The 17,661-nt window shown below is 37.2% G+C and overlaps 1 protein-coding gene across 1 annotated transcript in view; it reads left to right on the top strand.

Moving 5' to 3' along the window:
- The window catches only part of LOC149832854 (la-related protein 1C-like), a 73,466-nt gene extending 56,569 nt beyond the window's left edge, over positions 1 to 16,897 (top strand). Inside the window, exons 5-6 of the mRNA XM_090013318.1 lie at positions 16,069 to 16,140; positions 16,232 to 16,897. Coding sequence (XP_089869444.1) covers positions 16,069 to 16,140; positions 16,232 to 16,525 — 366 coding nt within the window. The 3' untranslated portion in view covers positions 16,526 to 16,897. The remainder of the gene's footprint in view (positions 1 to 16,068; positions 16,141 to 16,231) is intronic.
- Positions 16,898 to 17,661: the final 764 nt, after the last annotated feature.

Genomic DNA, 17,661 nt, shown 5'->3' with positions numbered 1-17,661 from the left:
GCTCTGATAGCATGTGGAAAACTCTATAAGAGAGTATGTGTATACAAACACAATACTTGAAACAAGAAGTGTGCACAAAGGCACAAGGAGAACTCTCGCACGTGCACAAGGGCATGGATACACATGCACAAAAGCATGAAAAATAAAGAACTTTATTGAATGTCAAAGAGCTTTACAAAAAGCTTAAAGAAAACTAAAGGGGGAGCACCCTATTTATACAAATGGGAGGCCATGGAGGGGCTCCCAATATGATCGTTGGGACCCCTCCAATGATCATAATTAGGACCGTTGGAGGGCCCAACGATCATATCGTGTGGGCCCCTCCATGTGCTAAAAGCAAAAAGAATAAAAATAAAAAATAAAAAAGAAATAAAAGTAGAAAAATTACATACATATTCTATAAAAAAATATGCATAAAATAAGAAAGGACTGATTTACCCTTATCGGGGATATATATATAATTAGATAAATACATATACATATATATGAGAACGAGGTTCATGCTGTTCCCTTTTTCTTTACGTCACCGTTAAGACCCTCCAAATATCAAAGTTTTAGGTGTTTTATGCTCAATTTGAATCATTAGATGTATTTATCAATACTTATTTATTAAGAAACATTGTTTATTTAAAATTGATTTGATGTAAAAATGTGAACATTTATCATGAAATTTTAGTACGATATCAACCGATGATTTTTTTACCTCTTTAAAATACACGTCTGAGCATAAAGATGTTTTATTAATTATTTTTATTAAGCAATAATCATAAACACATCTAAAAACTATGATTTTTGGAGGGTCCTAACAGTGACCTAATGAAATAGTGGCAGGATAATCCCCATTGTCTCTCTCTCTCTCTATATATATATATAGTAATTGGTGGTGTGCCCCAGGTTTTGGTATATGTTCAATATTATGCAATTTCATGAATTTTGCGGCATGTTATACTGAATTAAACACTTCATTCATAGTTATAATTAGGGGTGGGCAACGAGCCGGGTGGCTTGATGGGCCAAGCCGACCTGGCCCGCCATGGGTCGGTTTTGGGCTAGGATTTTAGGCCCAAGCCTGTTAGAAACTGGCCCGACCCAGTCCATTTGCAGGCCGGGCTCGGACTGGCCCGATGGTCCTGAGTTGTAAAAAATAAAAAATATAAAATATAAAAAAAGTAAAATTAATTTTTTATGTAAACTAGAAATCAAGAAGGGCAGTTGGCCCAGATGGTATACCCATCGAGGCTTGGAAATGCTTGGGAGAGAAAGGTTTAGAATGGTTGACAAATCTTTTTAACAAGATTTGGCGGACAAATAAGATGCCTAATGAGTGGAGGAAGAGTACTTTGATGCCTCTATATAAGAATAAGGGTGATATACAAGATTGCACAAACTATCGTGGTATAAAACTCATGAGTCATACTATGAAACTTTGGGAGAGGGTGATTGAGTCTAGGTTGAGGAAGATTGTCATGATATCGGAGAATCAATTTGGTTTTATGCCTGGAAGATCAACTATGAAAGCTATATATCTTCTTAGACAACTTATTGAGAGAAATAGAGAGAGGAACAAAGATTTGCATATGGTTTTTATTGATTTGGAGAAGGCTTACGATAGCTGGTGGACAATGATGAAGAAAGGTGTTTCTCTCAAGTACATTAGTATAATTAAAGATATGTATGAAGGAGTAGTAACCAATGTCCGCACTTGTGGAAGGGTGATGACCAATTTTCCTATAACGGTTGGGTTACATCAAGGATCTACTTTAAGCCCTTTCCTATTTGCTATAGTGATGGATGAGCTTACGAGATCAATTCAAGAAAATGTGCCGTGGTGTATGTTGTTTGTTGATGATATTGTTTTGATTGATGAGTCTAGAGCTGGGGTTAATGCTAAGTTAGAATTATGGAGACAAACATTGGAAGCAAGAGGTTTTAAGTTGAGTAAGAGTAAGACAAAATAAATGGAATGTCGATTTAGTAAGCAACGAAGTAGTGATGGGAGTGTAGTGAAGCTTGGTGAGCACGAAATACCGGTGGATGATTCTTTCAAATATTTGGGATCTATCATTCAAAAGTATGGAGAAATTGATGGAGATGTAAATCATAGGATAAAGGTTGGGTAGATGAAATGAAAAAGTACAATTGGAGTGTTGTGCGATCGTAGAATGCCATTGCGGTTGAAGGAAAAGTTTTATAGGACGACTATTAGGCCCGCTTTACTATATAGTACAGAATGTTGGGCTGCCAAGAGACATCATATTCAAAAAATGAGTGTAGCTGAGATGCGTATGCTGAGATGGATGTGTGGAAATACAATAAAAGATAAGATTCGGAACGAGGAGATACGTAAGAAGGTAGGCGCTGCACCCATTGAAAATAAGATGAGAGAGAATCGTTTACGGTGGTTTGGACATATTCGACGAAGGCCTAATGATGCTCCAGTTAGAAGGATGGAGAAATGGGAAAATATATTAGTTAAAAGAGGTCGGGGTAGGCCTAGGAAGACATGGATGGAGGTGATAAGAAAGGATATGAATACTTTAAACCTCACCGAGGACATGGCATTGGATAGAAATGAATGGAGGAGAAGGATTCATGTGGAAGACCCATAATGATTTTCTTTGTTGGTTCATATCGCCGACGCCAATTGTTTTGGGATGAAGGCGTAGTTGTTGTTGTTGTTGTTGTATGGAAACTAGAAATCACATAATAACTCGGGTACATGGGAACTTGTGAAGTAGTTTTAATTACCTAATTAATTGCACTAATTTTAGGAGAATAATAATTAATTTAACCAAATCACATTAATTGCACACACAATTGGCTAGGAATATTTTGTATAGGAATCATCTTATTTGGGCCTGCCCAGGCCAGCCCTGACCCGACCCTCCTCACATTGGCGCGTTGGGCCAATGGGCCGGGTCATGGGCCTCTCTTCAAACCTGAGCCCATTAAGAACTGGGCCAAAACCCGGCCCAAAAGTAAATGGTCCGGGCTGTTGACCGGGCCGACCTAGTCTATTAGCGGTCCGGGCCGGCCCAGCTCGATGCCCACCCCTAGTTATAATCATATGTTACTAAATTTAACTATTTATTGTAATATTTTTGCTTTTCTTGATGTTTTATTTTTTTGGTCCCACTTAGGCCGACTAGTCTATGTAATGAAGTGGATCGAATATGATGAATATGCAAGAACACACACCTCAATCAAGTGGGAACACTTGATTGAATAATCACACCACCCGCACAAGGGTCAAATGAGAAAGTATATTGCATAGAAAACTCTCTTGAAAAAAAGATAAAATAATACAAAGGCTACGAGGCTTATTTATAATACAAGAGGGCTAAAGGTGGCAGCCAATATGGCTGTTGGGCTGCTCCCAACGGTCATATTTATGACTGTTGGGAGCATCTCCAACAACTATATTGGAGTTGACCCAACAGTAAAAAACAAAAATTATAAAAAAACAAAAAGTAAAAAAAGCGAAAAAGGTTGTCAGCCCCTAATGGGCTGATGTCTATTATAGAGAAAAGACCGAAATACCCTTACTGGGTATTTTAGTAAGGGTATTTCGGTTACAATATATATATATATATATATATATATATATATATATATATATATTTTAACACCCTCCCTCAAACTCATGATGGAATAACCGAGAGTTTGCCAAGTAAGAAGTGAAATCTTGGAGACGGAACATAGGGCAATGTGATGGTCTTTCTCAGGAATTCTTCACGAACGTAGTGACAATCCATCTCAATGTGTTTCGTCCTTTCATGAAATGTATGATTGCTTGCAATGTATACAACGCTCTTGTTGTCACAACATAATCTTGAAGGTTCTGCAATATGAACCCCCAAGTCTTCGAGAAGATGTCTTAGCCACACTAACTCAAACGTAGTTGTTGCCATGACACAATACTCAGCTTCAATGGAGGAGAGTGACACATTCTGCTTCTTTTTGCATCAACATGAAATTAGGGAGTCACCTACAAATACACATAAACTAGTGGTTGAGCATCTATCATTGACATTCCCTCCTCAATCAAAATCAAAATATGCAATGATTTCTAGTGAGGAGCTTGATAAAAACAAGCCAAGATTAATAGATTTTTTAATATATCTAACAATTCTCATTACAACGCTCATATGCACTGTATTGGGATCATGCTGAAATTGACTAGTAGAATGAATAACATGAGATATATCAGGACGGGTAATAGAAAGATAAGACAAAGCTCCAATTATTTGTCTGTAGGGCGTTGGATCTTACAAGGGCTCTCTATCATCTTTCTTCATTTTGGCATTTATGACTTTCGGAGTATCGACCAATTTTTCATCTGAGAGTCCCGCTCTTTCAATGATCTCGACTGCGTATTTAGTCCGTGACAAAAAATAACTACGATGTGAGTAAGCAACTTCTATTCCAAGAAAGTATCATAAAAAAACAAGATCTGTCATATCAAAGTTGGCTTTAAGCATATCTTTGATATGGTTAACTCTCTGCTTATCATCTCATGTGATTATCATATTATCTACGTAAAGAAGTAGAATCACCATTCTTGCATTAGAAGACTTAACAAACAATGCAGTGTCAGTAAAGCAAGATTTAAAATGAAGTTGTGTCATCACATTACTAAACCTATCATACCAAGCTTTGGGGACTTGTTTCAAGCTATATAAGGCCTTACGTAACCGAAGAGTTTTCTCATGTGCTAAAGCCAAGCCTGGTAGATGTTTCATGTACACCTCTTTATCTAGATTACTATTTAAAAATGCATTTTTAATATCCATTTGAAATATAGGTCATTTCCTAATCGATGCTATAGCAATGAGAGTTCTAACAATGGTCATTCGAGCGACTGGGGCAATCCCATATTCTTGATTGTATCCTTTAGCCACTAACCTAACTTTATATCTTTTTAATGTTCCATCGTACTTGGTTTTTACCTTGTATACTCATTTGCATCCTATAGTTTTTTCTTCCTTTAGGTAATGTTTGGATTTCCCAAGTTTTTGCTTTTTCTAATGCTTCTAACTCATCGTTCATGGCCTTAACCCATTCTTGATGATGTTTAGCCTCATGGTATGATTGAGGTTCAAAATACGAGTGAATGACCATTAGGCATTGTCTATACCTTGGTTCAAAAGAATCATATCATACAAATCTACTAGGAGCTTTTGAAATTCTTATAGATTTTCTAAGGCTAGAAGAATCTTTTTCTTGGTTTTGAGAGTATCTTTCTAGGGCACATGGTGGGTGACCTTCAGTACATTGAGCATAGGTTTGTAAATTATTGTGAGATAGGTCTATATCATCAAGATTTTTTCACATTCTCATTTGCCTCATGCATATCTTCACTTTCATGAATATTCACACTTATCATTGACTAGGTTAAAGAAGAATGAATAATCACAACTCTCTTGGATTTTTTCTTTGCTAAAACCGTTTTCATTTTCAAGGAATGTAACATTTTGATAAACATACAATTTGTTTCTTTCAATGTCGTAACACCTATATCCTTTTTGGTTTTCGGCATAGCCTAAAAACACACAAGAAATTGCTGTAGGAGAGAGTTTATCATTCTTGTTGGTAAGAATAAAACACTTGCACCCGAAGACCCTCAACCTTTTGTAATAAGGATACATTTTACAAAGTTTTTCAATAGGGGAGACATTTTCAATATTTTTTGAAGGCATTCTATTTATCAAATATACTACCGTAACGGAGGCTTCAACCCAAAATCTTTTGGAACATTTCTAGATACTAGAAGTGTTCTAGTGGTCTCAATAATGTGTCTGTGATTCCTTTCGGCAAGTTTATTTTGTTGAGGAGTGTATGAACACGATTTTTGATGAACAATCCCATTTAGGTCAAGATAATTTTCAAACTCTTTTGACACTAATTCTCCCCCGGATTCAGTTCTAAAGATTTGAATATTAGTTTTAAATTGATTCTTTATGTAAATATGAAATCTTTTAAAACAATCAAATACTTTCGATTTGTGTTTTAGAAAGAATATCCAAGAGTGTCTACTATAATCGTCTACAAACACAACATAATAGGAAACACCTCCTTTGGACACAACCGGAGCCGGTCCCCATACATCCGAATGCACTAATTCAAATGATTTCTTAGTTTTAAGGTGTCTTGGTCCAAAAGGTAAAGACTTCATTTTGCCAAGAATGCAATCTTCACCTACAATTTTTTTTCTTTACAATTTGAAAGAAATATAAACAATTATAATTTGGTCACACTAGGGTGTCCTAGTCTTTTGTGCCAAATTTCTATATATTTCTTTTCCACAAAATTACAAAAAAGTTGTTTTGGTAATTTAAGATTGTCCATGACATAGAGATCTCCTCTTCTATGGCCTCGCCCAATCGGCTTCCCAGACTGAAGATCTTGTATTAGACAATCATTAGATGAAAAAACTATTTTGTAACCATAATTCGCAATTTGAGAAACCGATAAAAGATTTAAATTTAATTTTGGTACTACTCTAATGTTTGGTATGTGAAAGATATGTGTTTTTTGATAAATACTAAAACTTTTAATTTCCAGAGATGTGTCATCGGCAGTTGAAACACAAGAATCATTTGGATTAAACTTGCATTCGGTCAATATGGACTCATTAGGGGTCATATGAAATGAAGCACCAGAGTCTAGGATCCAAGAGGTCTTACCATGGTTGTCACTTGTAGATATGACTGTCCCCGAATAAGAAGTAGCTTGAGCTTTAAGCATAGGTTGTAGTGCCTCCATTAGTTGAGTTAAAGAGAGCGAGGCGATGCATTTGGAGTCGTCCATTTCACTCCTTTCAACCGAAGCTACTCTTTTGTCTTCTTTATGATCCTCTTTTCTTTTGGGACAAAAAGGTTTGATGTGTCTCAGTTCATAACAATGATAACAAATAATTTTTTCACCCTTTTAAAATCATGATTACTCTTTTTTTCATAATTGAGATTTCTATCATTCTCATTTCTTAAAAAATAAGGTGGTTTATAGCTCTTGGTATGATTTCCAGGCTTTGACATATCAAGCACGAATTCTTCATCTTTAGAAGTGGATGGCTTTTTCAATATATTTTCTTCCATCATCAATTCTTCAAGAGTTTCAACTATGGAAGGGACCCCTCCTCTATGAAGAAGAGCGAATTTAGTTTCTTCAAATTCGGGCCTAAGCCTATTTATGAATTGATAGAAATGCTCCGCTTTGATTTGATTTTTGCGGAGTTCAGCATCTTGTGGGCAATGCCACTTTGGTTCAAAAAGAGACAATTCATTCCAAAGGAGAGAGAGTGCATTGTAGTATTCCCTTATGCTCATCTCTTCTTGAGTCATAGTCCTTACTTTGTTTTGGATGTTACATATACGTGCGATATCCTTAAGACTATACATGTATTTAAGGTATTTTCATGCATCACTAGCGAAGTTAAACTTCGCCAAACTAGAACACTTGTGGATCTCCACACTATTGATGAGCCATCCAATAATTTTTGAATGACCCATCCTCCATTCCTTCCAACTTTTCTCATAGTCGGAAATGGCTTTAACCATTTCCTCTCCTTGAAGCGCAACTTCTTTTTCATTCTCGATTTTTGTAAGAATGAGTTTAGGCTCCTTTTCTGTGCCGTCAACCAATCCCCAAAGTCCCTTTTTTCATATTTTATGTTTTACTATGGATGCCCACATCACATAGTTTGTGTCATTTAGGCGAATGAGAATGGAGACTATTACCTCCCTCTCTCCATTTACAACAAGTGGATAGAGTGAGAAAGAAAAAGAAAGAGAACGAGGAAGAAAATACAAGACTTTTTTTCCGAAGTGGTTCACTTCCCGATGCAACAATTTGTGATTTGTTGTATTTTGCCAAGCTCACGATCCTACTCTTGATACTGTCACAATCTTCTCTAAAAACGGCTTTTGGAACACCCAAGCTCTAATACCATGTAATAAAGTGGATCAAATCCGATGAAATATGCAAGAACACACCTCAATCAAGTGTTCCATCACACCACCCACACAAGGGTCAAATGAGAAAGTATATTGCATAGAAAACTCTCTTGAAAAATAGATGAAATAATACAAAGGCCATGAAACCTATTTATAATACAAGAGGCTAAAGGGGGCAGCCAATATGGCCGTTGGGCTGCTCCCAACGGTCATATTTATGACTGTTGGGAGCAGCTCCAACAGCTATATTGGAGCTGGCCCAACAGTAAAAAATGAAAATTATAAAAAAAAAAAGTAAAAAACAAAAATTATAAAAAAACAAAAAGTAAAAAAGGCGAAAAAGGTTGGCAGCCCTTAATGGGCTGACACCTATTACAGAGAAAAGACCGAAATACCCTTGCTGGGTATTTCGGTTACAATATATATATATATATATATATATATATATATATATATATATATATATATATATATATATATATATATATATATATATATATATATATAACAGTCTCGCCTAGGCCTCGACTAGTCCTTTTAAGGGTCTTCCGCCTAGGCATTGTGAATTCTTGTGTAGGTTGAGGAGAATACAACCGCCTGCATATTGGACCTTTTGTGGATGTTCCTTTGATATATCTCAATCTCCTGCCAATAGCATTGAGATGAGTAACTCTTGGTGCATGTGTAAATTTCAATATTTTGTTTAATGCATAAACTATCTTGGTTGTATAAAGCTCAAGTACTGTAGTGCATTAACATTGCATATATATATATATATATATATATATATTGGCTTTGACAATGATTTCTTTAATCTTTAAGTGTGTGTCAAGTGCTATGGGAGTTTACATAGGTTTGCAGTTGGTCATCCCTGTACACTTAATCAAACCTGACACATATGTATGGTAAGTCAAAGTCTAAGAATCATCTTTTTTGCCTACTTCAACCCCAAGAGGTTAATGTAGCTCACTGTAGGCTTTCATTTGAAATTTATCATGTAAAATCTTCTTAAGACATGATATTTGTGACCCATTGTACATAATAAATCTGTCAGCAACATACAACAATATCATATATTCTCATGTTATTTATATCAGTGTTTTAAAACTCGCCGAGTCAACTCGTTGACTCGGCTGACTCGGCTCGGCTCGCCCCTCTAGCGAGTCAACCCGGCAAGGCAAACTCGGTTTACCAAAACTCGGGCTTGACTCGGCCTGACTCGGCTTGAGTCGGCCTGACTCGGCTTGACTCGGCCTGACTCGGGTGAGTTTTGGGATGTTTGAAATTTGTTTTTTGAGTTTCAAATTACAGTTTCGAAATATATAAGTACATATATTTTAACAAGGGTTACCCCCAGATTTTTGTATAAAAAAGAAAATAAAAATCATTTAAAGATAAAAAAGCATTTAAATCCATAGAATAAAATCGCCATGTTGTTCGAACTACTGTTCACCCTGTGTTATCATCTTATTCTAGCAAAATATTTTAAAGAAATGATTCTCACTATATATGGCGGGTCAACTGTGCCTATGGGAAGTCACATTTAGGTTTCATCATCCATTTGTTATGTGAACAAGCATTGTACATATTCAAATATTAGTAGCAGTGTTGTTAAAAACGCGCCTCAAGGCACAAAAAGTGCGCCTCGCCTCGAGGCGAGGGCCTTTTCGCCTTGAGGCGCACTTAAAAAGCGCAAAAGCGCACGCCTCATGCGCCTTGAGGCGTACGCCTTGAGGTGAGGCGCGCCTCAAAGTGAGGCGTGCATTAAGAAATCGGATGGCCCGGACCCGAGTTCGACCCGGATCCGGGCCCGTATTCTCGAAAGATCGAGAACCTGTCTTTAAAAAAGACAGGCGCTTCGGGGCGAGGGAAAGCCCTCGCCCCTTCTCTCTCCACTCCGTCCCCTCTCGTCCCCCGCCACTGTTGTCGCCGGCCACCACTCGCCGCCGACCACCACTCGCCGCCGACCACCACCTCTTCCACCTTCTTCTTTCCTCTGCTGAGAAGGCATCGGCGACCAGCCACCACTCGCCGCCGGCCACCACTCGTCATCGGCCAGCAACTCACCGCCACCGCCGTCTATTCCGGCGACCTCTGCGTTTTCCAATGACAGGTAAACTTCTTTGCTTCTTCTTCTCCGTGATGGGTCGACGAAGATCTGTGTGTTTTTCCAGAGCTTCTTCTTTTGTCATTTGTTCTTTGTGAAACCGTGTAACCTACGTTTATGGGGAACCCGGCTCCACTCATCCCTATATCATCCTCTGTGGTAATAACTCCCTCTGGGATCTCATTGGTACTAAGTTATTTTGATCAATCTGGCCCTATCGAGGTGTTCAACACGGTTGATTTAATAGAAATCAATCTTTTGATAGTGTTCTTTAAAAAAAAAAACATGATTTTCAATTTATTTTGACAGTGTTCTTTAACAAAAAAACCATGTTTTTATTAATGGTTATTGATTTTTGAATCAGCAAAAAGTCTTGCACATAAGTCGGATTTTGTCTATTCAAATGCCGATCTTCACTAAATGGATGATGTAGATCACATACACAGGGTCCAATTTGATGAAAACAACTTGCATCAGTGAGGTCTTAAAGACATGAATGGTGATATGGATGACTGGAACCTAAAGCACTTCTTATTTATTTATAATTTTAGATAATTTTTATAATTTTTTTTAAGTTAATTTTTTTTTTCAGGCTTACGCTTTGCGCCTCGAAGCTTACGCCTCGCCTTAGATTTTGGTGGAGCGCCTCGCTACGCCTCAACGCTTTTAACAACACTGATTAGTAGCCTTTTTATAGTTGTGCCATTAATATATTTCCTGCATAGTTTTATACATGAGAAAATTGCTTATTTATGTTGATATTGGGCATTCTGTAAACTTTCAATATGCACATATATCCCTGTTTTACATTTATGGATTTGTTAGAGAGGAAATTAAAACTTTTATAACAAGCTAGCATATATGATTGGCCATTTTAGGAACCTTAGGTAGTAGCAGACTGAACTCATGGTGACCAAATCCTCTAATTCAAATCATGAATTAGTCAAAGTGCTTGTATAGATATCAAATTCAATTATTCAAGCAAACCTCTATAGCTCTTTGCAGTTGTTTTTATATTCTTACAGACATTTGGAGACTATGTTTACTCAAAAACATGGTTTCAGACAAATTATATATTGTTTTTCTTTTAAAATCAAAAGTTAACAAAACCCGGTCCGAGTCACGAGTCAATAAAGAACGAGTCGAGTTTCGAGTCACGGGTTTTAAAACCTTGATTTATATATAAAAAGAGGGCAATCGACGTCTTACCACTTGGTAAAATCTGTGAAATCGCTTGCTCCTTATTTCAACCCATAGATTGCTTTATTCAAATGAATCTGGTGGTATTTTAGTTATCTTCCTTCCATTCGATGTAATATAATAGTGATTGTTTGAATCCTATTGTTGTATATACAAGATACCACATGGCATCATTGTTATTTTCCACAAGTTTTATGCCTTTTTGTATTCTGCACATTAGGGCATCCCATATCAATAAGGGTTGAAGTGTGTTAGCCTCACACACATACACAAATTATGTGGGGTTTTGTGTCTTCTCGTCCATAGCATTCTAATCATCAACTTATTCTCTCTAAGTTATTATAGGAAAGTCCTTAGTCCTTACAGTAGTTGCATCAAATAGCCAATCTATTCTTCTTGTATAGGAACATGATGGTCTCAAGTTGGGTCTTGTAAGCTCATTTTGATAAAAAAGAAAAGATTTCTGACAATTCCGTTAAAAATAATAGATCTAACCTCTTATCTCTTGCTTTTGCCTCTTCCACCTTTAAAAATGCAAATTGAACCTCATATGTTAACTAGGGCTTTCCAAAGGTTGAATTAGGGAAAACTCCCATATATCTTGTATAAATTGAACCTGTAGGGGTCAATTTAGGGCAAATTTTAAGAACCTTATTTTTGGGGGTATGAACCTACAATGGGAGGTTAAAGAGCTCTTTAGTGTGTTGGACGTGAAAATGGTGTGAAGATGACCCTATTTGATCTAAAATATTTGTCCAAAACTGGCTGAAAAAAAAAGTTTCATCCAAAACTATATGTTTTGGTGCAGTTGACTCATACTATACAACCAATGTTGTGAAAAGCGTTGAGGCCACCAAAATCTGAGGCGAGGCGTAAAGTGTAAGCCTCAATTTTTTTTGAAAACTTAAAAAAGACTATAAAAAATATCTAAAATTATGAATAAATAAAAAATGCTTTATTGATAAAGCAACAACCAACAATAAATAAAAAATCTCAAATAAATACTGAAAAATATGAGATTAACATGTAAAAGTAACATTAATACAACAACTTGATCTACGTAAGTATTTAATATGAGCATTCATTCAATTCTATATAAGCCATATAGATGAACCTATACAAGAATTAACAGAGTTGAACAACAATTATTCATGCTCAGTTCGGCCACAAATGCTCGGTTATATTACTCTTCTCCTCCCCTCACCCCAGTCTTGTAATCATAACAACCCCCTCATTAGTTTCACTAAACTTTCATTATATATGTATCTTTTGAATTATAACTTCCAAACCTTTTCTGTCTAAGGGTTTCCTCCAAGCCTCATTTTTTTTGTTTCTCTTCCCAAATCTGGCATCCGAAACACGATAAGCCAACATGGTAAAACTAATCTACCATTTTCCATTTGTATCTTGTTCAAGCCACAAGGATTAAGGATGGTTGTATTGCTTACAAACCACAAATTCAAATATTGTCATCTGGATGTAGTCAATAAGGTCATAATAGAGTTATCTCTTGTTTGGAACATACACAAGGTTTATAAAAAGTATTCCACTGACTACAACAACACTAACATCTAAGAATATTCAATAAAATAACTTAATATCAAACAATTAAAAAACTAGGTAATGGATTGTGTTTGATTGGTCAAATCCAAAACTGATCAGACCATACCCATTGAAGTACCAGTACCAATACCTCTGTTGACACAGATCGGCATGTTCATGAAGTACCCATATTACATAGTTCATGACAAGCCGAACCAAGCAGAGTCATGAGCTGTTTGGTTCATTTACCAGCCTTACCCCCAACCCACTCAAAATGCATCGTAAAAAAATTACCTTTCTTCTTCTTCTTAGGCTAACAGATGAGAGAGACAGAGGAGAGATCGAGACGAGTGAGTGAGTGAGAGACGAGCAGAGAGACAAGAGAGGGCCTGAGTGAGAGACGAGCGAGATGTGAGAGAGCAGAGAATGAGGGCCCTCGATATATTAACCCTAATTTTGGGGTCAAAGCCCCCATTTGACCAAAAAATTAAGGCATGTACGCCTCACCTTGAGGCGCACCTCGCCCCGAGGCATACACCTCGAAGCGTATGAGGCATATGCCTCAGGGCATTTACGTTTTTATGCTGCGCCTCAAGGCACAAAGGCCCTCGCCTTGAGGCAAGGCGCGCTTTTTGTGCCATGAGGCGCGTCTTTAATAACACTGGATACAACTGCATCTCTTATTGTATCATCATATTCATAAAATGTGGCTAGAGTTTTATAGCTGTTTGCTGTTAATGCCAACCCTCCTTTATTTACACCGAGGTGATCCAGAAGCAGGTCTCAGCAAATGATAGTACTTGCTGGCAACCAGAAAATTGGTGGTTTTCTCCTTGGTCATTAAAAAAAAAGGGTAGACATGCATAGCTGCAACAACAACAACAACAACAACTACGCCTTCATCCCAAAACAATTGGGGTCGGCGATATGAACCAACAAAGAAAATCATTCTGGGTCTTCCACATGAATCCTTCTCCTCCATTCATTTCTATCCAATGCCATGTCCTCGGTGAGGTTCAAAGCATTCATATCCTTTCCTATCACCTCCATCCATGTCTTCCTAGGCCTACCCCGACCTCTTTTAACTAATATATTTTCCCATTTCTCCATCCTTCTAACTGGAGCATCATTAGGCCTTCGTCGAATATGTCCAAACCACCGTAAACGATTCTCTCTCATCTTATTTTCAATGGGTGCAACGCCTACCTTCTTACGTATCTCCTCGTTTCGAATCTTATCTTTTATTGTATTTCCACACATCCATCTCAGCATACGCATCTCAGCTACACTCATTTTTTGAATATGATGTCTCTTGGCAGCCCAACATTCCGTACCATATAATAAAGCGGGCCTAATAGTCGTCCTATAAAACTTTCCCTTCAACCGCAATGGCATTCTACGATCGCACAACACTCCAGTTGCACTCTTCCATTTCATCCGCCCAACCTTTATCCTATGATTTACATCTCCATCAATTTCTCCATACTTTTGAATGATAGATCTCAAATATTTGAAAGAATCATCTACCGGTATTTCTTGCTCACCAAGCTTCACTACACTCCCATCTCTATTTCGTTGCTTACTAAATCGACATTCCATGTATTCTGTCTTACTCTTACTCAACTTAAAACCTCTTGCTTCCAATGTCTGTCTCCATAATTCTAACCTAGCATTAACCCCAGCTCTAGACTCATCAATCAAAACAATATCATCAGCAAACAACATACACCACGGCACATTTTCTTGAATTGATCTCGTAAGCTCATCCATCACTATAGCAAATAGGAAAGGGCTTAAAAGAGATCCTTGATGTCGATTGATCTCCCATCATAATTGATCTCGTAAGCTCATGCATAGCTGCAAAAGCATTTAAATTGGTTTCTATGAAAATTGCAGATATTTTTTTGTTAGAACTTTCCCATTTATCCACACTAACCTGAGTATCTCTCTCTTTCTCTCTTTGATATTTATTGAGGGGAAAACCCGGTTTTTAGGTGGTGGAGCCTAGTAGAGTTTTATGTTCTGCCAGTATGACCCACCTCCAAGCAGTTAAAGCCCCTCAGCTCCACCGTTGCCCACCTACCTGTTGCATTGCCCTTCTCTTAAGGCAAAGGGATGCATATCCCTGGTATTGAACTCGTGACACCTTCAAGTCAACTTGAATGCATTAAGCCAACCTACCTAGCCAGGTGTGCAGACCCTTTCTGGGCCTTCACTCCTATTGAAATGTGGGAGTTTCATATTTTATTGGAACATGATTAATTAGCTTAAATATTTTCCTTAAAAGTTAAACTATTTCTTCAATAATTGTAGGGCATCTGAACTTGTACATCTGATCTGATCCAATTCTGACTAAATTAAAAAGGAGCTTGCCAGCTTGGCCATTTGATAGCTTCCTGAAGAAGTCATGACCTGCAGCTGTTTTACTGATTGACCTGCTCTGTACTGGATTATCCTCATTTCCAACATCTCTTTTCACTGATGATGGCATATCTTCTATTAAAATGGTAATTAAAAATATAATGACAAATTTAGTCTTTTTTGGCTGTTCTGTTTTTTATACCTCAGAAAAGTTTGATAACCATGGAGCAAGGGACATGATATCTCTCTAACAGGAGCAACTCAGTTTTTCTTAGATGCAATGATGCTAAATAATGATGACTGACTAATATTTGGTCGTGCTTATTGGATTTATGATTTTGATATCTAAAACCCTATATTTACATGCTATCTTTAAACTATTCTGTTATTATATATATATGTTTGTGGAAAGAAGAAATTTTAGAAATGCCTTCTGGAGGAGGAGCTTGTGATTCTTTAATCTCCACATTTATGCTTTTTTTATGAATTTATCTAGCTTAACACTGGACTAACTTCAGGATAAATTGATAATACTACTAAAGACCTGTAACTGTGGCACTCATAACCATTTGATCTCCCCATATGTTTGATCCATTCACTGTCTGACATGGGCATGTCATTTACCAATTACGCCAACATAATTTTCTAATCACACTGTTAATTACTTTTCTAATCATATTGATTCTTTGGACTTCATGTATTGCTTCTTCTGCAAGTATGATATGGTTGATTTGCATGAGCATTCTTGTTTTCCATTATGTTGGACTTGGGATGGTTTAGTTTTTTATGTCAACGCTCTGCCTGTCATCCATTTTGAGAGATTTGGGCATCAATGCCATTCATCTGCTCATATTATTTGTCATCTATGGAAGGGAATTTTTTTTCATTAGCATGTCTGTGCAGGTTAGGCAGTTAACAAACAACATTCCATTCATACTGGATTCCATGAGAGGCTCGTCTGTGGTAGAAATTCAGGTACGCTTGTTATGGTCTTGAAAACAATCTGTTTGTAAGATGTGGTAACTGCTCCTATTGGGTTATAAACTTATAATTGATCCGCATGTAGGGAGATAAAATAAGGAGGCAGAATGATTGGATCAATTGGATTTTGCCTCCACACTCTTCATCAGCTTCCAATGTATCTGCTATTTCAAACATTGATAATTTGGCTGCTCGAATGGGAGGAGTTGCACTAGATGGGTATGTACAACAGACTGGCTCAGGAGTTCCTCCTGGAGAAACTCATCATGAGTTGCTGAGCAGATCATCATCTGAGTTCACTAGCCAGTCATTTTCCTCTAGCAGGGAGATGATAGGACAGTGCATGCCTCCAGCTAACTGCATTGGTTCTTTTCAGTGAATGTAACCAGCATTGATCTTCGTCATCAACTTCTTTGAGTCCATGCCACACAATGAAGTGCAGAGGAAAGGGAAGAGACTCATGCTATTGGGGGAGCAATGGAAAATTTTGGGCCTTGTGTAAAAAGTTGAGGTTTTATACAGCTTACTTAAAAGGCAGAGTCGACAGCTGGACCCCTCCATGAAAGGGGAATGACAAAAGAAAAAAAAGGAAAAAAGGAAAAAGAAAAAAAAAGAGAAAACAAGGGGAAAAAAGAAAAGCAGAGAAGGTTGAGCGTAGGTGGTGATGAGTAAATGATGAGTGATTTTTGGGCTGTATAGTTTGATTTGGCATGGTGCTAGAAGTTAAGGGTGTTATGGAATCGTATTAAGTGATTTCCCATGCCCAAAAAAAAAAGGAAAAAAGGAAAATAAAAAAAAAGAAAAAACAAGGGGAAAAAAGAAAAGCAGAGAAGGTTGAGCGTAGGTTGTGATGAGTGATTTTTGGGTTGTATAGTTTGATTTGGCATGGTGCTACAAGTTAGGGGTGTTATGGGATCATATTAAGTGATTTCCCAACATAAACCATGCTGCTTTATTTTTGCTTGCTTGGCAAAAAAAATTGGCAGTTTGAAAAGTGAGCATTTTTTCCAACAATTTGGGATGTTTCTTGGGTGAGTGCTGTGAATGGAGATTTTTTTGGAGGCAAGATGTCTATCTTCTCACTAAAGACATCCCTGGGCATTTATCCCCTTTATTCCTCTGTTAAAAAAATTAGAAAACAGATAGATACATTGATACTTAATATTCCCTTGAAACTTCATCATCAGTATTATTTTTTCATAAAACACAATGATTGAAAGCAGACTGTAAATTGGTTTGATGTGTGCACTTGAAGTGTGATTCTATAATAATTCAAGCCAATTCTCTGGCTTTTGTTTACTTTAAGCAATTATGCAGTTTGCCTAGATGTAGAAGCACGTTCATTCTATTTCATGGGTTCTATATTGCTGCTGAGCATTGAGTGGTGGTTATAGCTTGTCTAGTTTGTGGAATTGAAAGTCTTTAGCATGAAGTTGGGACCTTTCTGTTTAGACCTGCTTTAATCATATATCACGAGGCATGAGAAAAGGGTCCCCTACTAATGGTTGTAACTAC

This window comes from Nuphar pumila, chromosome 7 (genome assembly GCF_984573655.1).
Source record: "Nuphar pumila chromosome 7, dmNupPumi1.hap1.1, whole genome shotgun sequence".
In the NCBI taxonomy this organism is placed as follows: Eukaryota; Viridiplantae; Streptophyta; class Magnoliopsida; order Nymphaeales; family Nymphaeaceae; genus Nuphar; species Nuphar pumila.
This window is presented reverse-complemented; position numbering and strand designations above follow the sequence as displayed.